The 22,000-nt window shown below is 62.5% G+C and overlaps 2 protein-coding genes across 2 annotated transcripts; one reads left to right on the top strand and one right to left on the bottom strand.

Moving 5' to 3' along the window:
- Positions 1-646: 646 nt before the first annotated feature.
- EVPL (envoplakin) lies at positions 647-17,613 on the top strand. Its single transcript, XM_045525720.1, has 22 exons — positions 647-978; positions 3,296-3,395; positions 3,770-3,924; positions 4,026-4,152; positions 4,860-4,985; positions 5,160-5,198; positions 5,350-5,511; positions 5,604-5,711; positions 5,846-5,941; positions 7,180-7,305; positions 7,709-7,855; positions 8,079-8,233; positions 8,419-8,516; positions 8,773-8,945; positions 10,401-10,579; positions 10,656-10,794; positions 10,923-11,116; positions 11,473-11,623; positions 12,666-12,749; positions 12,869-12,979; positions 13,084-13,176; positions 13,915-17,613. Exons 1-22 carry the CDS (start codon positions 881-883, stop codon positions 17,356-17,358), a joined length of 6,105 nt encoding a protein of 2,034 aa, XP_045381676.1. The 5' UTR covers positions 647-880; the 3' UTR covers positions 17,359-17,613.
- A 306-nt stretch (positions 17,614-17,919) lies between these two features.
- Positions 17,920-21,530, bottom strand: CDK3 (cyclin dependent kinase 3). Its single transcript, XM_045525719.1, has 7 exons — positions 21,338-21,530; positions 20,903-20,980; positions 20,712-20,832; positions 20,451-20,621; positions 20,257-20,358; positions 19,774-19,977; positions 17,920-18,575 (listed from the first exon to the last, which is right to left on the bottom strand). The coding sequence occupies exons 1-7, from the start codon at positions 21,490-21,492 to the stop codon at positions 18,450-18,452; spliced, it is 957 nt and encodes a 318-aa protein (XP_045381675.1). The 5' UTR covers positions 21,493-21,530; the 3' UTR covers positions 17,920-18,449.
- Between the last annotated feature and the right edge of the window lie 470 nt (positions 21,531-22,000).

Raw genomic sequence — 22,000 nt, 5'->3', positions numbered from 1 at the left:
AAGTGCAGTGGGCTCCCAGGGCTCAGCCGGAGCCTGGGCTTAGCAGCACCTGAAAGCCAGCACTGGTGGCGCCTGGGGGAGGGCGTCCAGTGCATGTCCTGGCCTCTCTGGAGTTGGCCTGAGAATCTTTTGAGGATCCCAGTGATGCGCGCCCTACTGCTTCCAGCTCTGAGCCTCCCAAGAAGATGGGGCGCTCCCAGAGCAAGACTGTGCGTCGTGCTCTGGGGAAGCAGCTGGGTGCTGCCCACTTTTTCACATGTACCTTGTGCCAGTTGTCTGGGGTGAATGTCCCCTGGCTGCCCCATCATGTCAGTGGAGAACAGGGAGTGGAGACTGGCGTCCTGGCTGGCAGGACGGCCCCACCCCTCCTAGTGGGGCGTAAGCCATGGGTGGGGGCCTGCCTGGTAGCGGGGCCTCTCCGAGCGGCTGGAGGTGTTTATTAACCCAAGCCCCAGGGCTGGGGCCTCCCTGAGCCTGCGCCTGCCTGTGTGTCTGTCTCCAGCTCCGTCTCTCCAGGCCCGCCATTTCCCCATCTGGGTGTGATTGCTGCCGGCTCCCTCTGGGCGTGTGGGTGTTACAAGCCCAAACCTTCTGTGGGAGTCGGGCAGGCTGGTGCCCCGCCCTCTGGGCCGTGCCCTTTCCTCCCAGACTGGTTGTGCAGGAGCGGGCCTGAGTGCAGCCAGTGTGGGTGAGCCCTGGGCCCAGGCCGCTCGCCGCCTCACCTGCAGGGAGGGGCCTCCCAGAAACTGCCTTCCCCGGTGCCCGGCCGCCCCACGGCGCCAGAGCCCTGCTGACCAGCCAGCGAGGACGCCCGCCTGCCACCCACCTGCCCTCCTGCGCCGGCCAAACCCAGCCTGAGCCAGCATCTGCCTTTACGACCATGTTCAAGGGGCTGAGCAAAGGCTCCCAGGGGAAGGGGTCCCCCAAGGGCTCCCCAGCCAAGGGGTCCCCCAAGGGTTCTCCCAGCAAGCACAGCCGGTGAGTAGAGCTGGGGAGCTGGGGTGGGGGTGGTGCCTGTCCCAGGTGTTCCAGCCACCTGGCAGCGGCAGCCGAGACCAGCCCAGTGCTGGCATTTGGTGTCCCGAGGCCAAAGGGCCCAGGGGTGGACTCTCTCCCTGCCGCAGGAGCTGCAGGAGCAGGATAAGCTCCGGCCCTGGTGGGAGGCAAGAGATGGCCTGGCGCTCCCCACATTCTCCAGGGAGGCCTGAGGGCCGCAGGTTGAAGCCACTCTGCCGGAGAGGCGCTGGACAGGAGGCTGGGTCACTGGGTCCCCTGCTAGGAGGCTGGGAAACAGGAGAGCCTGCTCCCCACGGCAGCTGTGCCCTCAAGGCTCCACCTGGCTGGGCTGACGCTTGGGGCCCCGGTGCAGGGTGGGCAGGAGGACAAGGCGGGTGTGCCTGGGCCTTTAGAATTTTATTAAAGAGTTGGGGGGTTTCTTTTCGTGTGGGTGTATGGAGGGGCTCTGTGCCTCCCTGGGGTCACACTGCTCTCTGCTGGGCCCAGCCCCGGCTCTCTGCAGATGGACTTGGCCTTGTTCTTCCCACTCGCTGGCTCCAGCCCCCTGAGCAGGTGGAGGCGCCGCCTGCCTGGGTTGGGGTGTGGAGATAAGGGCTGAGAGGAAAGCCTGGTGTGGGGGCGGGTAGCCCATTACCCGATAGGGATCGAGGTCCCGACAGACACTGAGGCTGGGCATCTGGGCGGACGGGAAAGAGCAGTTAAGATTCTCACCGGAGCAACCCGTCCTCCCTGGGGTGCCTGAGCCCAGCCCTGGGTGGAGTGTGCGGCTCCCAGTGGGAACAGCCCCTCCCAGGGGCTGGGCACGGGCACCGGGCTCAGGGCCCGCAGCTCCCACTGTCCGGCGGCTCCTGGGCAGTGCGCTCCTGGCCTGGGGCAGCTCAGTCCTCAGGGCCCTGTTGGCTCTGGCTGCAGCCCCCCGCAGAGGGCTCCTCACTCCCCTCATGTGCAATCCACTCATTCAACACGCGAGCACTTACTGTGTGCAGGACTGTTCTAGCCCCTGGGGCTGCTGTCGTAAACAGTCCCTACTTACCCTCTAGCGAAATAAAAACACATGCTGGGTGCTGACTCTGCCCCTGGCTCTGCACTGGCTGAGTCAGATAGATTAATGTGGTTAATGCTCACAAGAACCCTGAGGGGTAGATATCATTATTAAACCCCCATTTTTTAAGTGAGGAACCTTAGGCACAGAGAGGTTGGGTAACTTGCCCAAGGTCACATAGCAGCTGCGATGGAGAAGGATCCAACCCAGGGGCCACAGAGTTCTTTCCGACTGCTGTGTCTATTAGCACTGCCACTCTGCCTGGCCTATCCTTTTACCCCTAGTTCAAGGCCCAGCTCAGTGAAGGCTTCCCCTTCCCCAGGACTGTGACCCTCCAACAAGGTGCCATGCTCACGAGGCTCAGACCACTCTGCCCTTATTTTTTTTAGGTCTGCTTGACCCTCTGACCTCCAGAGTCTGAGTGCAAGCACACAGTGGGTGCTCTGTTAGAGGCCTCTGAATGAATGCATGCAGTGGGTGCTCTATTAGAGGCCGCTGAATAAATGCATGGTCAAGAACCCTGGGGCATCAGGCTTACCCTCTGTTCCTGACCCTGTGACCCGGAGCAAGCCAGATCCCTACCTGGGCTTTGAACCCTCACATCTGGAGAATATTGGGGCCCCAGCAATCTCGGCCCCTCCCACCCCAACACGATGTGGCTCCTCCAGATGGTGGCTAAAGCCTGGACACTGGCACAGTCCCTGGGTTGGGGAGGCATGGGGAAGGATGGGGAGGCGGTGACAGGGCTGGAGTGGGAGGACGTGGGGTGGGGGACATGCTGCTGTTCCCTGCCCTCAGCCAGCCCAACGGCCACTCCCAAGGGCCCAGCCAGGCTCTCAGGTGTTAGTGGCTGAGCCGGTGACTCACCAGCTCTCTGGGCCACCGCCCACCAACCCGAGGAAGCGGGCAGGCAGCTGGGCAGGGTCGGGAACTCACTGCCAGGACAGCTGGCTGAGGCTGGCATGTCGGGTCCACCTGCTCCCCTGTGCCACACACACCTGAGACCCTCACTTTCTGAACCCTCATGTTGGAACAATGCTCTCACCGCTGCCCCAGAACTGAGTATCTCACGGAGTCTCCTGCAGAGAGAGACCCCAGAGTCCCCCAGGCCATGGACTCCTCCCTCCAGGGCAGTTAGCCTGGCTGTAGGGCAGGATGTGGGAGAGGGAGAGCAGGGGACTGCACCTGGGGCACACAGGGGCCACCATGCTATTCTCTGTCCCCACCACCCACCAGAGCTGCCACCCAGGAACTGGCCCTGCTCATCTCCCGCATGCAAGCCAATGCCGACCAGGTGGAGAGGGACATCCTGGAGACCCAGAAGAGGCTGCAGCAGGTGGGGCCCAGGTGGAAGGTGGTGGGGCGTGGGGGCAGGCCGGTGGCATGGGGGGCCTGTTGTCATGCCTGGTGGACCCAGAGTGCCCACTGGTGATGGTGAAGATGAGACAGACAGCCCCTGTCCTGCACTGCCCACTCCCTGGCACACAGTGGAAGAGAGGGCTTGGCCTTCCTTCTTTGCTGGGCTCCCAAACTTGGGGGTCAAAGGGAGGGGCCCAGGGCGCCCCTCATGTCCTTGCTGCCTGCCCCACAGATGTCCTGGGCCTGACCCTCTGCCTCTGAGGTTGGCTGTGGGGCTCAGGCCTGCAGTGGTGGGGAGTGAGGGTTCGGGGGCTCCGGGCCCCAGCGAGGCTCCCTGTCCCCCGCCCACAGGACCGGCTGAACAGCGAGCAGAGCCAGGCCCTGCAGCACCAGCAGGAGACGGGCCGCAGCCTGAAGGAGGCCGAGGTGCTGCTCAAGGACCTATTCCTGGACGTAGACAAGGCCCGGCGGCTCAAGCACCCACAGGCCGAGGAGATCGAGAAGGAGTGAGTGGGGCAGCAGCCGGGGCTGGGCTCACGGATGGAGGTGCTGGGTCCCAGGGGAAAACCCAGGCCCAGCCCTGACCTGCCGGCCCCCTCCTTGGCAGCATCAAGCAGCTGCACGAGCGGGTGACCCAGGAGTGTGCTGAGTACCGCACCCTGTACGAGAGGATGGTGCTGCCGCCTGATGTGGGGCCCAGGGTCGACTGGGCACGTGTGCTTGAGCAGAAACAGGTTAGGGCACACCCGACGTCTGAGACACCCTCAAGGCGTTCAGAGTCATACCCCAGCACGCTCAGAGAGCAATGCAGAACTGCGTTTGATCCAGGGCCTGACTGCATGCTTGCACCTGGGGTGGCTCAGGGGCCTGGGAAGGGTGAGAACAGAGCAGATGGTGCAGTCTGGGAGGGCTTCCTGCAGTAGGAGGCACATGAAGAAGCCTCAGGGAGGAGAGAGGGCTCAGTTGGGTCATAGTGAAGTGGTGAAGAGAGAACATTCCAGAAAGAAGGAGCAAAGGCTCCTGCTGGGAGGAAGCCTGGGGTGTGATGGGAAGTGGGGTTTTCTGGGCAAGTGGGCAGAGCCAGGTCACTCTGATGGTAGGGTGAGGAGTTGTGCCTTGATGCCACAACAGAAGAGATGTCCTGACAGGAATGGAGGGACCATGGGGAGGGGGCCGGTGGAGCAGAGTGTGCTGGGGCTCCTGGAGCTTGGCTGGAGGTGTCCAGGCGGGAGGCACTGAGGCTGGGGCCACAGAGGCAGGACAGCATGGGGAGACTTTTCAGAGGCTGAGCCCTAGGAAGCAGAGGTCATGGTGAAGCCAAGGTCCCCGGGGAGCAGCAGGCCATGCACTCCCCTGGCTGGTCCACCCCCTGCCCAAATGACCAACTCCTCTCCCCTGGCGGGAGGCGCTGTGGGCAAAGCTGAGCCGGGCTCCCCTGCAGAAGCAGGTCTGCGGGGGCCAGTACGGGCCGGGCATGGCGGAGCTGGAGCAGCAGGTGGCCGAGCACAACATCCTGCAGAAGGAGATCGAGGCCTATGGGCAGCAGCTGCGGAACCTCGTGGGGCCGGTGGGTGACCCCCAGGGCGCGCATCTCTGCCAAGCTTCTCCCAGCAGAGCTGGAGCTAGATCCGTGGGCCCCCTGGGGAGCGGGGTGGGTGGGGCACGGGCGGCCCAGCCCTGGGGGTGCTGTCCCCTGCACCTCGCCTCTCATGGCCTCTGTTCCTCCCCTTGGTCGAGGCAGGACGCGGCCACCATCCGGAGCCAATACCGGGACCTACTGGTGAGCAGGAGGGAGGCCCGGGCCGGGTGGCGCAAGCTGGGCTGGGGGTGGCTGCCTGGACCCTGGACAGGGCCAGTGTTTATGCGCGAACTGATGGCGCCTCTTGCCACGCTCCTCTCCCCACCTGGCGGCCTGGCGGCCCTGAGCGCAGAAGGCGGCCTCGTGGCGCGGGCAGAGCCTGGGCAGCCTGTACACGCACCTGCAGGGCTGCACGCGGCAGCTGAGCGCCCTGGCCGAGCAGCAGCGCCGCATCGTGCAGCAGGACTGGAGCGACCTCATGGCCGACCCGGCGGGCGTGCGGCGCGAGTACGAGGTCCGCGCTGGGAGGGCGGAGGGCGGGAGCGGGAGGGGCCGCCAGGGCCACCGGGGTCCTCACGGCCGCTCTCCGACCCCGCCCGCCCCCAGCACTTCAAGCAGCACGAGCTGCTGAGCCAGGAGCAGAGCGTAAACGAGCTGGAAGACGACGGGGAGCGCATGGTGGAGCTCGGGCACCCCGCGGTGGCACCCATCCAGGTGCACAGGCCCCGCCCGCTGCCCAGATGTGCCTTCCCTCAGCGGGGACTTCCCCGGGAGGGTGGGCACAGTGAGAGGGACGGGCGGCTGGGTGGGGCGTGGTCCAAGGGCTCCTGCTGTGCTGCTGCCCCCAGGCCCACCAGGAGGCCCTGAAGATGGAGTGGCAGAACTTCTTGAACCTGTGCATCTGCCAGGAGAGCCAGCTGCAGCACGTGGAGGACTACCGCAGGGTGAGCCTGTGGGCAGGGGAGCAGGGGCAGGCGGCCACCAGGCCACACAGGTGCCTGGAGGTCACAACAGGACACCTGCCATGGTGAGGGCCAAGGCACCTCTAAAAAAGACAGAGCTGTGTGGTTATGACTAGGTTCCAGAGGGAAAATAAAGTCATGCATTCTCAACGGGTTGACATCACCCCCACAGGGGTGGAAATTGGTTCTTAAGGGTGAAAAATATCTTAATTCTTTGTATGCATAAAGCACAGATCTGCACACAGTACCTAAACAGATACACAACATACCTATGCTACTGAAATTTCATGAGGGCTGTGTGTGGTGGCTAACACCTGTAATCCTAGCACTTTGGGAGGCTGAGGAGGGAGGATTGCTTGAGGCCAGGAGTTTGAGACCGGCCTGGGCAACAAAACAAGACCCTGTTTCTAGAAAAAATTTTAAAATTAGCTGGATGTGGTGATACATACCTGTAGTCCTAGCTACTGGGGAGGCTGAAGTGGAAGGATTACTTGAGCCCAGAAGTCTGAGGTTGCAGTGAGTTATGATGATGCCACTGCACTCCAGCCTGGGTGACAGAGCATGACCCTGTCTCAAAACAAAAAAAAAAAAAAAAAGAAAGAAAGAAAAAGAAAAATATTCATGGAGTTGGTTGGGTACCAATTAAGAAAAAAATGTCTAAAAAGTCTCTTTAGGGGACAATAATGGAAAGAGGCTGAGAAACACTGATATAACCTACAAGTGGGATTTTTTAGAGGGGGGTAATTTCCACCCAAAACGCTTCATACGTTGTCCTATGGAACCACAATGCCATTAGCACACCCATTGACAAGAAGTCTGTGGTATCACCCCACCGTGAGATGTTTCTTTAAAGCACACTCCCAGCTCCTACTCTGAGGCTGGAACAAGTGCAGCCCAAATACCCTCCATCCCGGCAGGAACAGCTCCAGGTACTGGAGGGAGGCAGGCGAGGATGCCTTGCATGTTTGCATGAAGGACAATGAACAAAAGTTTTAATGACACATTAAAAAAATTAAAGTCAGTGAACCAAAAATGCTCCATTTGCAAAGAACTCCAATGAAAAAAGGTCCCACTGCCTGGGTAGAAAAAGGCCAATAGTGTAGGGGAAAGTGGTGATTTAGGTTTAGCTGGTTTAGGGTTAGTTTGGGTTTAGCTGCTTTGCAGGGTCAGTGGGCAGCAGGTTGCCCTGGGCTCTGCCCTTGACCGCCCAACAACTTCAGTTCCAGGAAGAGGCCGACTCGGTCAGCCAGACCTTGGCGAAGCTCACCTCCAACTTGGACACCAAGTACAGCCCTGCCCCTGGGGGCCTCCCTGGTGCCCCCACAGAGCTGTTGCGACAGCTGGAGGTGAGACAACCCCACCAGGCCACCTGCACCCTACTCCTGCCCATCTTTCTGGCCTGGGGGGCAGGGGAGGGGGGTCTGCTCTGGCAGGAGAAGGCTGGCCAGTTACCAGCAAGCCCTTCCCCACTTTGGACCTCAGTTTTCTCATTTGTAATGTGACAAGGGCAGCCTGAGAGAGCTCTGAGTCCCCTCCAGTGTCCACTCTGGAGGCCTGGGTGGTGCTGGGCAGCCCCCCTACCCACAACCAGCAGATCCCAGCACCCTAGGCCCCCAGGGGGCTCCTTTTATTCCATTGACTTAGAGACTCTGCCTTCGTGAAGAGCAGACTCTGACCCTCTTCAGGGATGGGGATGGGTGGCGTCCAGTGCAGCCTGGGCTGAGCCCCCACTGCCTGGGTCCCCGACAGGCAGAGGAGAAGCAGCTGGCCATCACCGAGAGGGCCATTGGGGACCTGCAACGGCACAGCCAGCAGGTGGCCCCTCTGCCACAGCGCAGGAACCCACTCCAGCGGCCCCTCCGGGTGGACAGCATCTGCGACTGGGACTCAGGAGAAGTGCGAACCCTGCTCCAGCCCCAGCACTTCTGTGCCTGTCTCTGCCCACTCCTTCCCCTGACCCAGCCCCGCCCTCTGACCTGTCGTTGTCCCCCCCAGCACCTCCCACCCCTCCCCCTACTCAGCCCCTGTTCCAACTGCTGTCCCTATCCCCAGTCTCTATCCCATTTTGGCCTTGGCCCCTGCCCTGAGTCTGCATGGGCACCCCCCATCTGTCCCCCAGGTGCAGCTGCTGCGGGGTGAGCAGTACACACTGGTGGACAACACCGACCCGCACACCTGGGCCGTGCAGGGCCCTGGCGGGGAGACCAAGAGAGCCCCAGCAGCCTGCTTCTGCATCCCAGCCCCGGACCCTGAAGCTGTGGACAAGGCCTCCAGGTGGGCCTGCCTAGGGACACGTGAGGGCAGGAGGCGGGCTGTGAGCCAGACCAGGCCCTGTGCTGTCCAAGGCCACTGCCTGGCAGACCCCTGACTTAAGCCTGGCCTTCACCTGGAGCCATGTCTGCCGGGGCTGGGGAGGGAGAGAGGAGGGGCGTCCTCATCTGAACTCCCCCTTGTTCCAGGCTGGCCTCAGAGCTGCAGGCCCTGAAGCAGAAACTGGCTGCAGTCCAGAGGCGCCTGAAGGCCAGTGCCACAGAGACCATACGGCCTGGCCAGCAGGGTACAGAGGGCTGGCCAGGGAGGGAGTGGTTGTTGGTATAGAGCAAGTGGATCCCTACTTTGGCCACTGCTAGGGCACTGTGATGGGTAGGGGGTGACCCTGGGTTAGGGACATCTACTCAGGGGGCTGTCCCTCTGTTAGGCCCTGCCTACCCACTCCCAGCCACACCCCCACGGGACCCACTGTGGGCACTCAGGGAGCACCGTCTGCAGACAGGACAGCCTCTGGGCCCTCACTGGCACCCTCTTGCCCCCAGCTCCCGCCGGCTTGGCCCCAGTCGACCCACAGGCCCAGAAGCTGCTGACACAGATGACCCGGCTGGATGGGGACCTGGGGCAGATAGAGAGGCAGGTGCTGGCCTGGGCCCGTGCCCCGCTGAGCCGCACCTCCCCACTGGAGGACCTGGAGGGCCGCATCCACAGCCACAAGGTGAGTGAGCAGCAGGCGGGGCCCACAAGAGCTTTAGGGAGGCGACGCAAGTCGGGGAACAGCCGCCAGGATCCAAGGCGGAGGAGGGACGAGGACAGTCCTGGGCTCAGACAGGCTGGTCCTCATCCTGCCTCCTCCACTGACTGGCTCTGTGACCGTGGGCCTCATCCCTGAAACAGGCATAGTAATGCCCAGCTCATCTGGTTGCCTGGAGATGAAGTACAGTAACGCCCGGGAAGGTTCTAGCAGGACCCAGTGTAAAGGCCCCGCACCCAGGTGTTCTGGCCGAGGTCCTGAGACAGCAAGGAAGCCTGGGGTGTTTTAGGGGGCGGTTCCTCCTGGCTCCGTGGGGGGTGGTCCTTCCTGGGGAGGTCGCACTGTTGCGTGACCGTCATTACCAAAGAACAAGTTCTCTGCTGGGTGAACTCAACACCCCTGAAAGAGCTGAAAGTGAAAGCGTGAGAACCACCCTTCCCCACGCCGGGGCAGCGCTCTGGATTATCCTTCCAAACCGGTTTCTAGGCAAATATATTATACCCTTTGTGTTTGGCTCTGAAAAATTTGAATCATCTCATTCACATTCTTGTGGAACTTGTTACTTTCTCCCCACAATGTGCTATAGACATTAGGAGGCAGCGGTTGGCTGGGTCAGAGAGCCGGGTGGGGCAGGAGGGGCTCCCAGAGTGGGACAGCAGCAAGGTCGGGCCCAGAGGCGAGTCTGAGATGAAGAAGAGCGTGTTGGGCATTCTTAGGGGGTCTCCCGGGGAGACACCTGTGCGAGAGGGGGCAGAAGCAGGGGGCAGAGGCAGCGCCGGCTCCTCAGCTGGCTCCCGGGAGCTCTGGAGCTGGGCAGGGGGCCTCTGTATCCCACATTGATAAGTCACCGGCTGCCCTGTGGGGCATGGTGGTCCCCAGAGCGACTGACAGTGGAGGCTGTCACACCACATAGGTCCTTGGGTTTTGGAGTCCCAGCATCTGGCACGTCAGTGGTGTTGGGGGCCGAGGCGGTGCCCGGCAGAGTCAGCACCACACAGTGACCTCTGTGACGGATGCGTGACTGACGAGAGAATGAGGGCCATGACCCCAAGTGGGCAGGGCCAGGGCTTTGGCTGTCTGAGCCTAGAGTGACAGGGCTGGGGACCTGAAGCTGCTGCGAGAGGACAATAAGGTGAAGATGACAGGAGGCAGTGATGAGCCTGGCGCTTGCTCTGTGCTCCTGACACACACAACCTCGTGTCATCCTCCCATCAGTCATCCCCACAGATGAGGAGACTGATGGTCAGAGAGGTTGACCTGCCCTAGGTCATCCACACAGGGACTAACGGGGCCAGGACTGTACCTGGTTCTCGGGCCTGCGCCCAAGCCGGTGCCTCTGTGGGCACAGTTAGGTTGACCTGGCGGGAGAGCTGGGCAGAACCCACTGCCCAGGGATCCCTGACCCCACTCCTTCTGCAGGCCACAGCCCAGCGCCTGCAGAGCCTGGGTGCCGAGAAGGAGGCGGCCCAGCAGCAGTGCGAGGCGTTTCTGTCAGCACGGCCCGTGGGCCCCGCCGCCCTGCAGCTGCCCGTGGCCCTTAACGGCGTCAAGAACAAGTACAGCGATGTGCAGGTTCTGTGCAACCTCTACGGGGAGAAGTGAGTGCTCAACGCCCCGGGCAGGGCAGCAGGGTGTGGCCAAGGCGGTGTCTGACACTCGCCTCCTTCGTGGCAGAGCCAAGGCTGCCCTGGGTCTGGAGCGGCAGATCCGGGACTCGGACAAGGTCATCCGAGGCTTCGAGTCCACCCTGGCGCAGGAGGCCCCCATCCCTGCTGACCCCAGGGCGCTGCAGGAGAGGGTCAGCCAGCTGCAGGTGAGGGGCCGGCGGGGGCCTCCTGGCGGGAGGGGGGACAGCCTGGCCAAGCAATTTGGGGATGGGTGGGGTGGACCTGGCGTCTGGCCGCACCACAAGGGTGCATGGCACTGTCCCTCGTCCCCCAGCACCAGCGGAGGGAGCTGCTGGGGCAGCAGGCCTGCGTGCTGGGGCTGCACCGGGAGCTGAAGGCCGCCGAGCACGCATGCGCCGCGCTGCAGAACAACTTCCACGAGTTCTGCCAAGACCTGCCTCGCCAGCAGCGCCAGGTGCGGGCCCTCACCGACCGCTACCACGCCGTGGGGGACCAGCTGGACCTGCGGTGAGCAGCTGGGCCCTCGGGGCACACGGTGTGGGCTGGGGTGGAGCCTGGGCACTGCTGCCCACAAGCTGTGTGTGCTTGGAGAGGTGACCTTACCTCTCGGAGGCTCCATTGCCTCAACTCTAAAATGGGATAACAGTGCTTCCTTCCCAGGGTAATGCCTGGCAGAGACTGTCCCTTCCATCTCTGAATCCCCAGCTCCAGCACAGGGTCAAAGAGGAGGGGCTCTGCACGGCAGGTCCCCCAGGCCTCCTGACCTGTCCCAGGGAGGAGGCTCCCACCAGCCGCCTCTGTGCACCCCTTACCTGCCCTAGAGGGCAGCTCTCACCTCTGTTCCGGGCCTTGTCCTCCCACAGGGAGAAGATGCTGCAGGATGTGGGGCTCACCTACCAGCAGTTCAAGAACTGCAGGGACAACCTGAGCTCCTGGCTGGAGCACCTGCCCCGCAACCAGGTGCGGCCCAGCGACGGGCCCAGCCAGATCGCCTACAAGCTGCAAGCGGAGAAGGTGAGGGGCTGGGCCACGGGCGATATGTGGGCAGGTCAGGCCCCTGCCCAGAGTGGAGGCCTCAAGCCACGCCCACCTCCCTGGCTGCCTCCACCCCACCAGGGACAGCTGCCTGTGCACGTGAGGCCCCCTAGCGGCCAACGCTCAAAAGCGCTCTAAGAGGCCACAAAGTGAGGCCCCAGAGGTCTTAGGTCACCCCCTTGCCTGGCCTCCACCTGAAAGGTGCCACTTTGCCCACGGAAACGGCCAGCCCCTCTTTGTCTGGTCTGAGGTGGGCCTTGAGATTCATGCTCAGGCCACAGAGTATGGGGGTTCCAACCACTGCTGCATCTTCCTCACACTGCCGAGCCCTTGCTACGTACCAGGCAATGCACCAGGGGCCGGGGCCGGCCCTGCCCCCGGCTGGTAAGCGCTTGTTGGAGAAGCCAGTGCCCCAGGGGAGCGCCCACGGGACACCCATGGGGGTCCAGGCAAGTGGGGCCGAAGGATCCGCCATGAAAGCTGAGACTGGAGGACAGACAGGGTGTATGGGGGAGGGGGTGAAATGTCCCAAGCAGAGGGCATGGCAGTCAGGGGACACAGGGGGACTCAGGCGAGGGAACCAGACCAGGAACAGACCACGCAGGCTCTGCCCAGCCTGGGAAGGAGGCTGGACTCTCCCCTGTGGCCTGGGAAGGCATGGGCACCCCCAGATTGGCATCTAGAAGAGGCCTCTGACATTTTTTTTTTCCTGAAACAGAGTCTTTCTCTGTCACCTGGGCTAGAATGCAGTGGCATCATCACAGCTCACTGCAACCTCAAACTCCTGGGTTCAAGTGATCTACCTGCCTCAGCCTCCTGAGTAGCTGGGACCACAGGCATGCACCACCACATCCGGCTAATTTTTCTATCTTTAGTAGAGATGGGGTCTTGTTCTTGCTCAGGCTGGTCTCAAACTCCTGAGCTCAAACAATCCTCCCGCCTCAGCCTCCCAGAGTGCTGGGATTACAGGCGTGAGCCACCATGCCCAGCCACCTCCTGACTCTTGATTCTTCCCTGGCAGAGGCTGACTCAAGAGATCCAGAGCAGAGATCAGGACAGGGCTGTGGCATCCCGCCTCTCCCAGGACTTGCAGGCAGCTCTCCAAGTAAACGAGTTCACTTCAGTTTGTCCCTCTATATCCTCCACCCTCCCTCTCCCACCCCTGCTCCCCCACGTCCAGCTTTCCCCATGACTTCAACCTGTTGTTCTCTCCTCCCTGCTCAGGACTATGAGCTGCAAGCAGACACCTACCGCTGCTCCCTGGAGCCCACCCTGGCGGTGTCAGCCCCCAAGAGGCCCCGAGTGGCTCCCCTGCAGGACAGCATCCAGGCCCAGGTGAGGCGGGACCTGGTGGGGCTCAGCATACCTCGGCACCAGCTCTGCAGCCTCGGAGGTGGGAGCTGACTCTGTCCTCCACCCCCCGCCTTTGCCCTCTCCAGGAGAAGGACCTTGCAAAGGCCTATACTGAGGTCGTGGCGGCACACCAGCAACAGCTACACCAGCTGGAGTTTGCTGGAAAGATGTTGGAGAAGGTACAGAGATGACACCTACTCTGTTCCCACAGTGGCCGGGAATACGCGCTCCATTCCCCCGATAGCCATGCTGTCAACCTGGCAGTCTTCCCTTCCTCCTCTCCCTGCAGCCTGCAGCCCCTGGGCTGAGGAGGGTGCAGAGCTCCCTGCCTCCCGCAGTTTCCTCCCCAGTGGCTCTCATAGGCTAGTATCCATCCCAGAGCTAGGCCCTGGAGATGTCATTTGGTACAGCCACAGCTTAACCACTGGGCAGTCTTCTGATGGGACACGACCACTGACTCCAGAGAGCAGAGAAAATCCCCCAGAGTCTTCAGCCTTGAACCCAGACACAGTGACAGCAGGTCACCTGGGTATCTGTCCCTGCTGGACCAGGAGCTGGAAGCGCTCCACGATCTTGGTGGCCTGCCAGCTTTTCTACCACCCTCAGCCATGTCCAGCATCCCCCAGAGGAGTCTGGGCCCATTTCTGGGAGCCTGGATGGAAGAGACAGGGAAAACCTGTCCTATTTGCACTTTCTAGTACACCCCTGGCCTGCACGCTGCCTTGTGTCCTAACTTCACAGCACTCACTGGGTCTCCTCGAAGTCCTGCATCCAAGCGTTTCAGGGCTTCAGCTCCACCTCCCAGGACCTACCGGCAGGGAGGGGTCTCTGATCTTGGGGGCGGGGTATAGAAAAACAGGGCTCATGTCTTTCCACCTCTCACCCCTGTGCTCCCCCTTCTTCCTCTCACTCTGCAGAAGGAGCTCAGTGAGGACATCCAGGAGACCCGTGATGCAAAGCAGGGGTCTGAGAGCCCAGCCCGAGCAGGGAGGGAGTCAGAGGCCCTGAAGTCCCAGCTAGAGGAGGAGAGGAAGCGGGTGGCCCAGGTGCAGCGCGAGCTGGAGGAGCAGAGGGGCCAGCTGCTGCAGCTGAGGACCCAGCGGCCCCTGGAGAGGCTGGAGGAGAAGGAGGTGGTGGAGTTCTACCGGGACCCCCAGCTGGAGATAAGCCTGTCCAAGGTGAAGGCCCAGCTGGAGCAGGAGGGCAGGCGGCGGGCCGGGCTGCAGGCAGACCTGGAGGCGGCGGCCCAGAAGGTCGTCCAGCTGGAGAGCAAGAGGAAGACGATGCAGCCTCATCTGCTGACCAAGGAGGTCACCCAAATCGAGAGGGACCCCAGTCTGGACAGCCAGGCAGCCCAGCTCACGGACAGGATCCTGCAGGCCCGGGGGGAGGACACCGTCATCGTGGCCCGGCTGGAAGAGCTGAAGAAGGAGCTGCTGGCCCTTGAGCAGAGGGAGGTGGACGTGAAGGAGAAGGTCGTGGTGAAAGAAGTGGTGAAGGTGGAGAAGGATCTGGAAATGGTCAAGGCAGCCCGGGCTCTGAGGCTGCAGATCGAGGAGGATGCTGCACGGAGGAAGGGGGCAGAGGAGGCTGTGGCCAAGCTGCAGGCTCGCATCGAAGACGTGGAGCGGGCCATCAGCTCAGTGGAGCCCAAGGTCATCGTGAAGGAGGTGAAGAAGGTGGAGCAGGACCCAGGCCTTCTCCAAGAGTCCTCCAGGCTCAGGAGCCTCCTGGAGGAGGAGAGGAACCGGAGCACGACGCTGGCCAGGGAGCTGACTGAGCTGCACAGCAAATACAGCACGGTGCAGAAGCAGAAGCCCAAAGTGCAGCTCCAGGAGCGTGTCCACGAGATCTTCCGGGTGGAGCCTGAGACCGAGCGCGAGATCGCACGGCTGCGGGCCCAGCTACAGGAGGCAGCTGGCAGGAGGAGCAGCGTGGAGAAGGAGGTGGAGAGGCTGCTGCCTGACCTGGAGGCCCTTCGGGCGCAGAAGCCCACGGTGGAGTACAAGGAGGTAACCCAGGAGGTGGTGAAGCACGAGAGGAGCCCCGAGGTGCTGCGCGAGATCGACCGCCTGAAGGCCCAGCTCAATGAGCTGGTCAACGCGCACGGGCGCTCGCAGGAGCAGCTCATCAGGCTGCAGGGCGAGCGCGACGAGTGGAAGCGGGAGCGGGCCAAGGTGGAGACCAAGACGGTGAACAAGGAGGTGATACGCCACGAGAAGGACCCGGTCCTGGAGAAGGAGGCGGAGCGGCTCCGCCAGGAGGTGCGGGAGGCGTCTCAGAAGAGGCGGGCGGCCGAGGACGCCGTCTACGAGCTGCAGAGCAAGTACCTGCTGCTAGAGAGGCGGAAGCCGGAGGAGAAGGTGGTGGTGCAGGAGGTGGTGGTCACCCAGAAGGACCCGAAGCTGCGCGAGGAGCACAGCCGGCTGAGCCAGAGCCTGGACGAGGAGGTGGGCCGGCGGCGGCAGCTGGAGCTGGAGGTGCAGCAGCTGCGGGCCAGCGTGGAGGAGAAGGAGGGGCTGCTCAGCTTTGGCGAGGACCGTGGCAAGAAGCTGGCTGTGGAGAGGGAGCTGCGGCAGCTGACCTTGAGGATCCAGGAGCTGGAGAAGCGGCCTCCCGCGGTGCAGGAGAAGATCATCATGGAGGAAGTGGTCAAGCTGGAGAAGGACCCGGAGCTGGAGAGGTCCACAGAGGCCCTGCGGCGGGACCTGGACCAGGAGAAGACCCGGGTGGCGGAGCTGCACCGGGAGAGCAAGCACCTGCAGGTGCAGCTCGACGTCCTGCAGAAGACCAAATCTCAGGAGAAGACCATCTACAAGGAGGTGATCCGGGTGCAGAAGGACCAGGCGCTGGAGGACGAGCGGTCCCGCGTGTGGGAGCTGCTCACCAGGGAGCGTGCGGCCCGGCAGGCCCAGGAGGAGGCGGTGGGGCGCCTGCGGGAGCGAATCCACAGGGCCGAGGCGCTGGGGAGGACCTGGTCCCGGGAGGAGGCCGAGCTGCAGAAGGCCCGGGACCAGGCGGGCCAGGAGCTCGGGCGGCTGCAGCAGGAGCTGCGGGTGCTGGAGAGGCAGAAGCAGCAGCAGGCGCTGCAGCTGCAGGAGGAGTCGAAGCTGCTCAGCCAGAAGACGGAGAGCGAGCGGCAGAAGGCCACCCAGCGGGGCCAGGCGCTCTCACGGCTGGAGGCGGCCATCCTCAGCGAGAAGGACCAGATCTATGAGAAGGAGCGGATGCTCCGGGACCTCCACGCCAAGGTGAGCCGGGAGGAGCTCAGCCAGGAGACTCAGACGCGGGAGACCAACCTCTCCACCAAGATCTCCATCCTGGAACCTGACACGGGGAAGGACATGTCCCCATATGAGGCCTACAAGAGGGGCATCATCGACCGAGGCCAGTACCTCCAGCTGCAGGAGCTCGAGTGTGACTGGGAGGAGGTCACCACCTCGGGCCCCTGTGGGGAGGAGTCTGTGCTCCTGGACCGCAAGAGTGGGAAGCAGTACTCCATCGAGGCCGCCCTCCGCTGCCGGCGCATCTCCAAGGAGGAGTACCACCTGTACAAGGACGGCCACCTGCCCATCTCCGAGTTCGCCCTGCTTGTGGCCGGGGAAACCAAGCCCTGCTCCTCGCTCTCCATCGGCTCCATCATCTCCAAGTCCCCGCTCGCCTCCCCAGCTCCCCAGAGCACCGGTTTCTTCTCTCCCAGCTTCACTCTGGGGCTCAGTGATGACAGCTTCCCCATCGCCGGGGTCTACGACACAACCACAGACAACAAGTGCAGCATCAAGACGGCTGTGGCCAAGAACATGCTGGACCCCATCACTGGGCAGAAGCTGCTGGAGGCCCAGGCGGCCACAGGGGGCATCGTGGACCTCCTGAGCCGCGAGCGCTACTCCGTGCACAAGGCCGTGGAGCGGGGCCTAATCGACAACATCTCCACGCAGAGGCTGCTCAACGCCCAGAAGGCCTTCACCGGCATCGAGGACCCCGTCACCAAGAAGAGGCTGTCGGTGGGTGAGGCCATCCAGAAGGGCTGGATGCCCCCGGAGAGTGTGCTTCCGCACCTGCAGGTGCAGCACCTGACCGGGGGGCTCATCGACCCCAAGAGGACAGGCCGCATCCCTGTCCCGCAGGCTCTGCTCTCCGGAATGATCAGCGAAGAGCTGGCCCAGCTCCTGCAGGACGAGTCCAGCTACGAGAAGGATCTGACAGACCCCATCTCCAAGGAGCGGCTGAGCTACAAAGAGGCCATGGGCCGCTGCCGGAAAGACCCCGTGAGCGGCCTGCTGCTCCTCCCGGCCGCGCTGGAGGGGTACCGCTGCTGCTACCGCTCCGCCTCCCCCACCGTCCCTCGCTCCCTTCGCTGACGCAGGCCAGCAGCCGGGGCAGTGTGTGTGCTGGGGAGGGTCGGGCGCACAGACCCCTCACCCCCGGAGCAGCCCAGTCCTGGGCAGTGGGTCTTCCCTCTGCCCGACCGCTGTTTTATGATTTTATTACTCATTTGTGGTGTTGGCCTCCCCCAACCTTGGTGCCTGACTCACCCCCCCAGACCAGGAGAGCAGCAGCTCCGGTTTTCCTCCCTCACCCCCACTCAGTAATTCCAATAAACGAATTCTCCCTGGGCCGTGTCTCCTTCACCTTTGGGGACGCAGGATCCATTCGTCTGGGGTGTGAGCCCAGGGGCAGCACTGCTTGGGCCCATCCACGTGCCTGCCTGGGAAACGGTGTTCTCAGAGGGCTGTGGTTCCCCGGACTCTGGGCAGGGATGCGGTGGCGGGCCACAGAAAGACCAGAGAACACCCTGGCTCCCCTCCCTGCCCTCTCAGTTTCCCCACTGTCTCAGGCCAGGACTGTCTCCAGCCCTCTGTCAATGTCCCCCTTGTCGACAAGCCCAGGTGTTCCCCATGAGCAGACCACCACCAGGAAACTCAGAAATGTATCCCGTTTATTTTCTGTTTGTCAAGCCAGAAGCAAACCAACACAAGCATATCTTAGGTGAAATGACAACTCCTTAGAACAGCCACACACGCCCTGACCTCTCCTGGGTCAGGAAAACGCCCTCTCCCTCCTGTTTTAACTTGAGACTCAACTCTTCCCCCAAACAGTTTAAATCCAAAATGACCAGCAGGGGGCGCCCCTCCCTCGGGGTCTGGCTCAGCAGCTGCAGCCAGGCAGGCCCCTGCTCTCCACGCGGCACCTGTTGTCCCAGTGCCAGCGGACCGGTCTCTAACGTACCCCCTCGTGCGTGGAGCATCTGGGCCCCTATTCTGAAACGGCACCATCAAACCCAGCAACAACAAAACTCTCTAACCTGCAGGCAGGACTGACCCACGCTCAGCCCTCTGCTGGCTGATGCCAAATGCCTTAGAGCTTCGCTCCCTCCCGAATTTGGTCTCCCGTCGGGAATGGGTGGGGAGGCAGCTGCCCTCGAGGACCCGAGGGATGGGCCTTGGCGTTTTCAACAGCAAAAACGCTCCAGCACACACTGGCGGGCGGCTGGGAAGGACTCCGGGGATGAGAAGTACGGGTGGGCCAGGGCGACCTTGGCTGAGATCCGTCGGCTGGGGTCGCACTGCAGGAGTTGCTGGGAAGGAAGAAGAGGAAAGAGCCTGGGCTGGGTGTGGCCAGGGTGGGGACAGGAACACCACAGCCCCAGGTCCCGGGGGAGGGTCCCAAGCCCCAAAGTGGCTATCCTCAAACCCAGAACCGCACGCAGCCACCGCCTCCCAGCTCTCAAGCCAGTCCTGGACACTCCTAGAAGCTGAGGACAAAGGGTTAGTTCTAGTCCAGCCTTGAGTCACCCAGGTGTCCTCAGGAGACTACAGCTGAGTCAGCCTCCCTTCTGTGGGGAGGGCTCCCGGTCCCTGCTCCTGGCTGAGAGCACGACATCCCTCGTGCACGGGAAGCAGGGCCCAACCTGTCCAGGGAGCACACCTGAGGTGGGGCAGGACTCCAAAGAGCAGGGGAGAGGAGGCCGGGCCACCGCTGCAAGTGCCCAGACTCGTTCTGCCCTAGAGCCCCTGAACCGGCAGGATGTGCAACGACCCCCCCACCGTGGAGCAGCCTGGGGGGAGGACAAAAGCCTTGGCAGGAAGTCCACACCGTCCTGCTGCCATCGGGTTGGCAGACAAACGCGGACTTCGGGAAGGCTGGGCGCACAGCCTGAAGATGAACACACTGACCTGCCTTCCTCCGGCCCAACACTAGATTAAGGGGGGAATGTGCCTCGGAGACTTTGTGGGCCAGAACAATGGCTCTGCCCGAGACCTCTGGGCAGTCGGCCTGGGCCAGCCCAAGGGGTCAAGATGGTGCCACAGGACGGGTAAGGGCGTGGCAGGGGCCAGTACGTTTCTCCTAGGCGGCGGGGAATGGCCTGTTCTGAACAGCCTCATGTGAAGACTGGCCACCATGGGAGGAACTGGGGACACCAAGGCAGTGGGAGGTGTGGCCCCTGCTGGGGGAAGCGAGCAGCTGAGACGGGGCAACAGTAGCCCGCAAACACACAAGCAGGGGAAAGGGCAAGTGTCACAGCACGAAGACACAGCTGCCAGCTAAGAGAAGGTTTAGAAAGGAAGATAAACATTGGACTTACCATCGGGGAGGCCTCTGGGTCGAACAATCAATACACCCAAGGACAAGCCAATCTTATACAAGGGCCAGGAAAGAGACCAGCTTGGGCTCAGAAAGAGCCAGGGTTATACAAGTGGCTGGCTGACGAAAGGGACACTCTAGTTGGAACAGCAGCTAAAACTAGGAGGTTTTTCTTGCCCACCTGCACCTACCCTGAGCAGGTCCTTGCCCTCTGGCTCCAGATTGGGCACAATCTCCTCCAGCCCCTTGCTGGTCCACTTGGGGAAGCTGCCCTTATAGTCAGGCAGCTGGGTGACTCCAGGCCACGTGGCCTCACTGGGTGTCCCCAGGGTGCGAAAGATACGAAAGAGCTGGTCAATCTCAGAGTCACCAGGAAACAGGGCTTTGCGGGTCACCTGGGATGGGGAAGAAGAGAAGGTATGGGGTCCACCCCTCTGTCATACAGGATCCAACACCACATAAGTGGCCAGAACCAGGGAGGGACTGTCAAGATATCTTTCCCAGGGCTGTGCAAAGAATTCTAGCCTTTTCTGGAATAAGGCTGGCTTCCTGAGTCCTTTAGCCAGTCCCAAACACCCCTTACTCCACCTCTAAGAGAAGCATCAGTGAAACCCCTACACCCCTCCGTGGGACCCTGCCTGTGGCCTCTTGTGGCCACACGTCTCCCTCTCTACCATCTCCGCAAAGATGCAACCAATGCTCCAGACATCCACAGCCGTCGAATAGAACTTGCTGCCCAAGAGGATCTCAGGGGCACGATACCACAGTGTCACCACCTGTGGGGCAAGAAAACAGCATCATTCAGGGTGGCTGAGTGCATGGGTGACAATCCTTCAGCTGCCCTCCTCCCCTCTCCATCCCGTAATACCTCGTGGGTGTAGGTGCGCAGGGGCACCCCGAAGGCTCGAGCCAGGCCAAAGTCAGCCAGTTTGATGGCACCCAACTCATTGATGAGCAGGTTCTGGGGCTTCAGGTCTCTGTGGATGACCCGATGAGAGTGGCAGAAGTTCACCCCCTGCAGCAGCTGGAAGAGGTAGCTCTGCAGTGACGAGCATGAGGGGGATCTGGCTGAGCAGGGGCCGGCTGGGTGGGGGGCCCCCCCTCTCCTTCCCCGGCCTCCCCCCTGTACCTTGACTAAGTGCAGGGGGAGCTCGGAGGCTGGGGTGGAGTCCATGTACTTCTTCAGGTCCTGGCTCAGGAACTCAAACACCAGGTAAAGCTTCTTCTCATTGTGCACCACGTCCAGCAGCCTGGCGGGGAGGTGGCGGTCAGGACGCAGCCTTCACCGTCCCAGCGTCCCTGCCTCCTTCCCCAACTCACCTGACGATATTGGGGTGCTTCAGCTCCTTGAGCAGGGAGATCTCCCTGATGGCGGTGCTGGGGACGCCCTCAGTCTCCCTGTGGGAAACAAGGGTCCAGCCGTGGCGTGGCGGCCGGAGCCAGGAAGGGCACTTCCGGCCAGAGGGATTAATATCCGCCCCTGCACACACGGCCCGTCCCTGGTGATGGGGACCTGTGCTCCCTCAACACACACTTCTCACCCTCCAAGCCCCACAGAGCAGGGCCCAGGCCAAAGGCGAGCTGGGGTGAGGACAGGCGGGGGCTGCACCTTTGTGGCCGCCCCAGTGTACCTGGGCAGCAGCCGGAGAAGGAAAGAAGTTGAGTGGGAACCCCGAGAGGAAGCATGAACGGAGGGGGAGCTCCCGGCTGTGGGTGGCCCAGGGCGGGTGTCTCAGGGGCTGACCCCGCACTCACAAATCCAGCCTGATCTTCTTGAGGGCCACCAGCTGCCCTGTCTCCTTGTTCTTAGCCTTGTACACCACCCCATAGGTGCCCTCTCCAATCTTCTCTACCTTCTGGAACACATCCATGTCGGCAGAGCTGCCTGGGAAACAGACGGTGCCGGCCATTCGCACCCCACACCCAGCACCCCTGCCGCCCCCTCCAGCCTCCACATGCCACCCTGCCCAGCCCCACCAGGCTGCCCGGTCCCAGGGCTTGTGCCAGGCCCCCCTGGGGCTGGCTTTTGCCCAGCCCAGTCCGGACCCCCAGGCTTCTTGCCCAGCGCCCGGGCAGCAGCCAGCTGCCCCTGTGGCCGGCTACAGCACGCAGGAGGGCCCAGACTTCTCCTGCCTGAGGTCCCGCCTTGACTCAGCCAGCCGCAGGTTCCGGGGGCACAAGTTTGCCTGGAAGGGCCACCCAAGGGCCCAGGACGGCTGGGGACCGAGATCAGAGGTTGGGAAGGGCCTGAAGCCACAGTCCTGCCCTAGGCCGCATGGTCAGGGCCCTGGGCCTAGGCCCGGTCTGTCTGGCAACGCCCGGCCACCTCTGAGGGCAGCACCTTGGCGGGGACAGCCCCCCCCCCCCTGCATCCTGGGCCCCCCACCCGCTCCCAGAGCCCTCCCCTCAGGCCCCAGC

This window comes from Lemur catta, chromosome 15 (genome assembly GCF_020740605.2).
Source record: "Lemur catta isolate mLemCat1 chromosome 15, mLemCat1.pri, whole genome shotgun sequence".
NCBI classification, from domain to species: domain Eukaryota; kingdom Metazoa; phylum Chordata; class Mammalia; order Primates; family Lemuridae; genus Lemur; species Lemur catta.
Note: the sequence above shows the minus strand (reverse complement) of the source record. Positions and strands in the feature narration are given on the sequence as shown.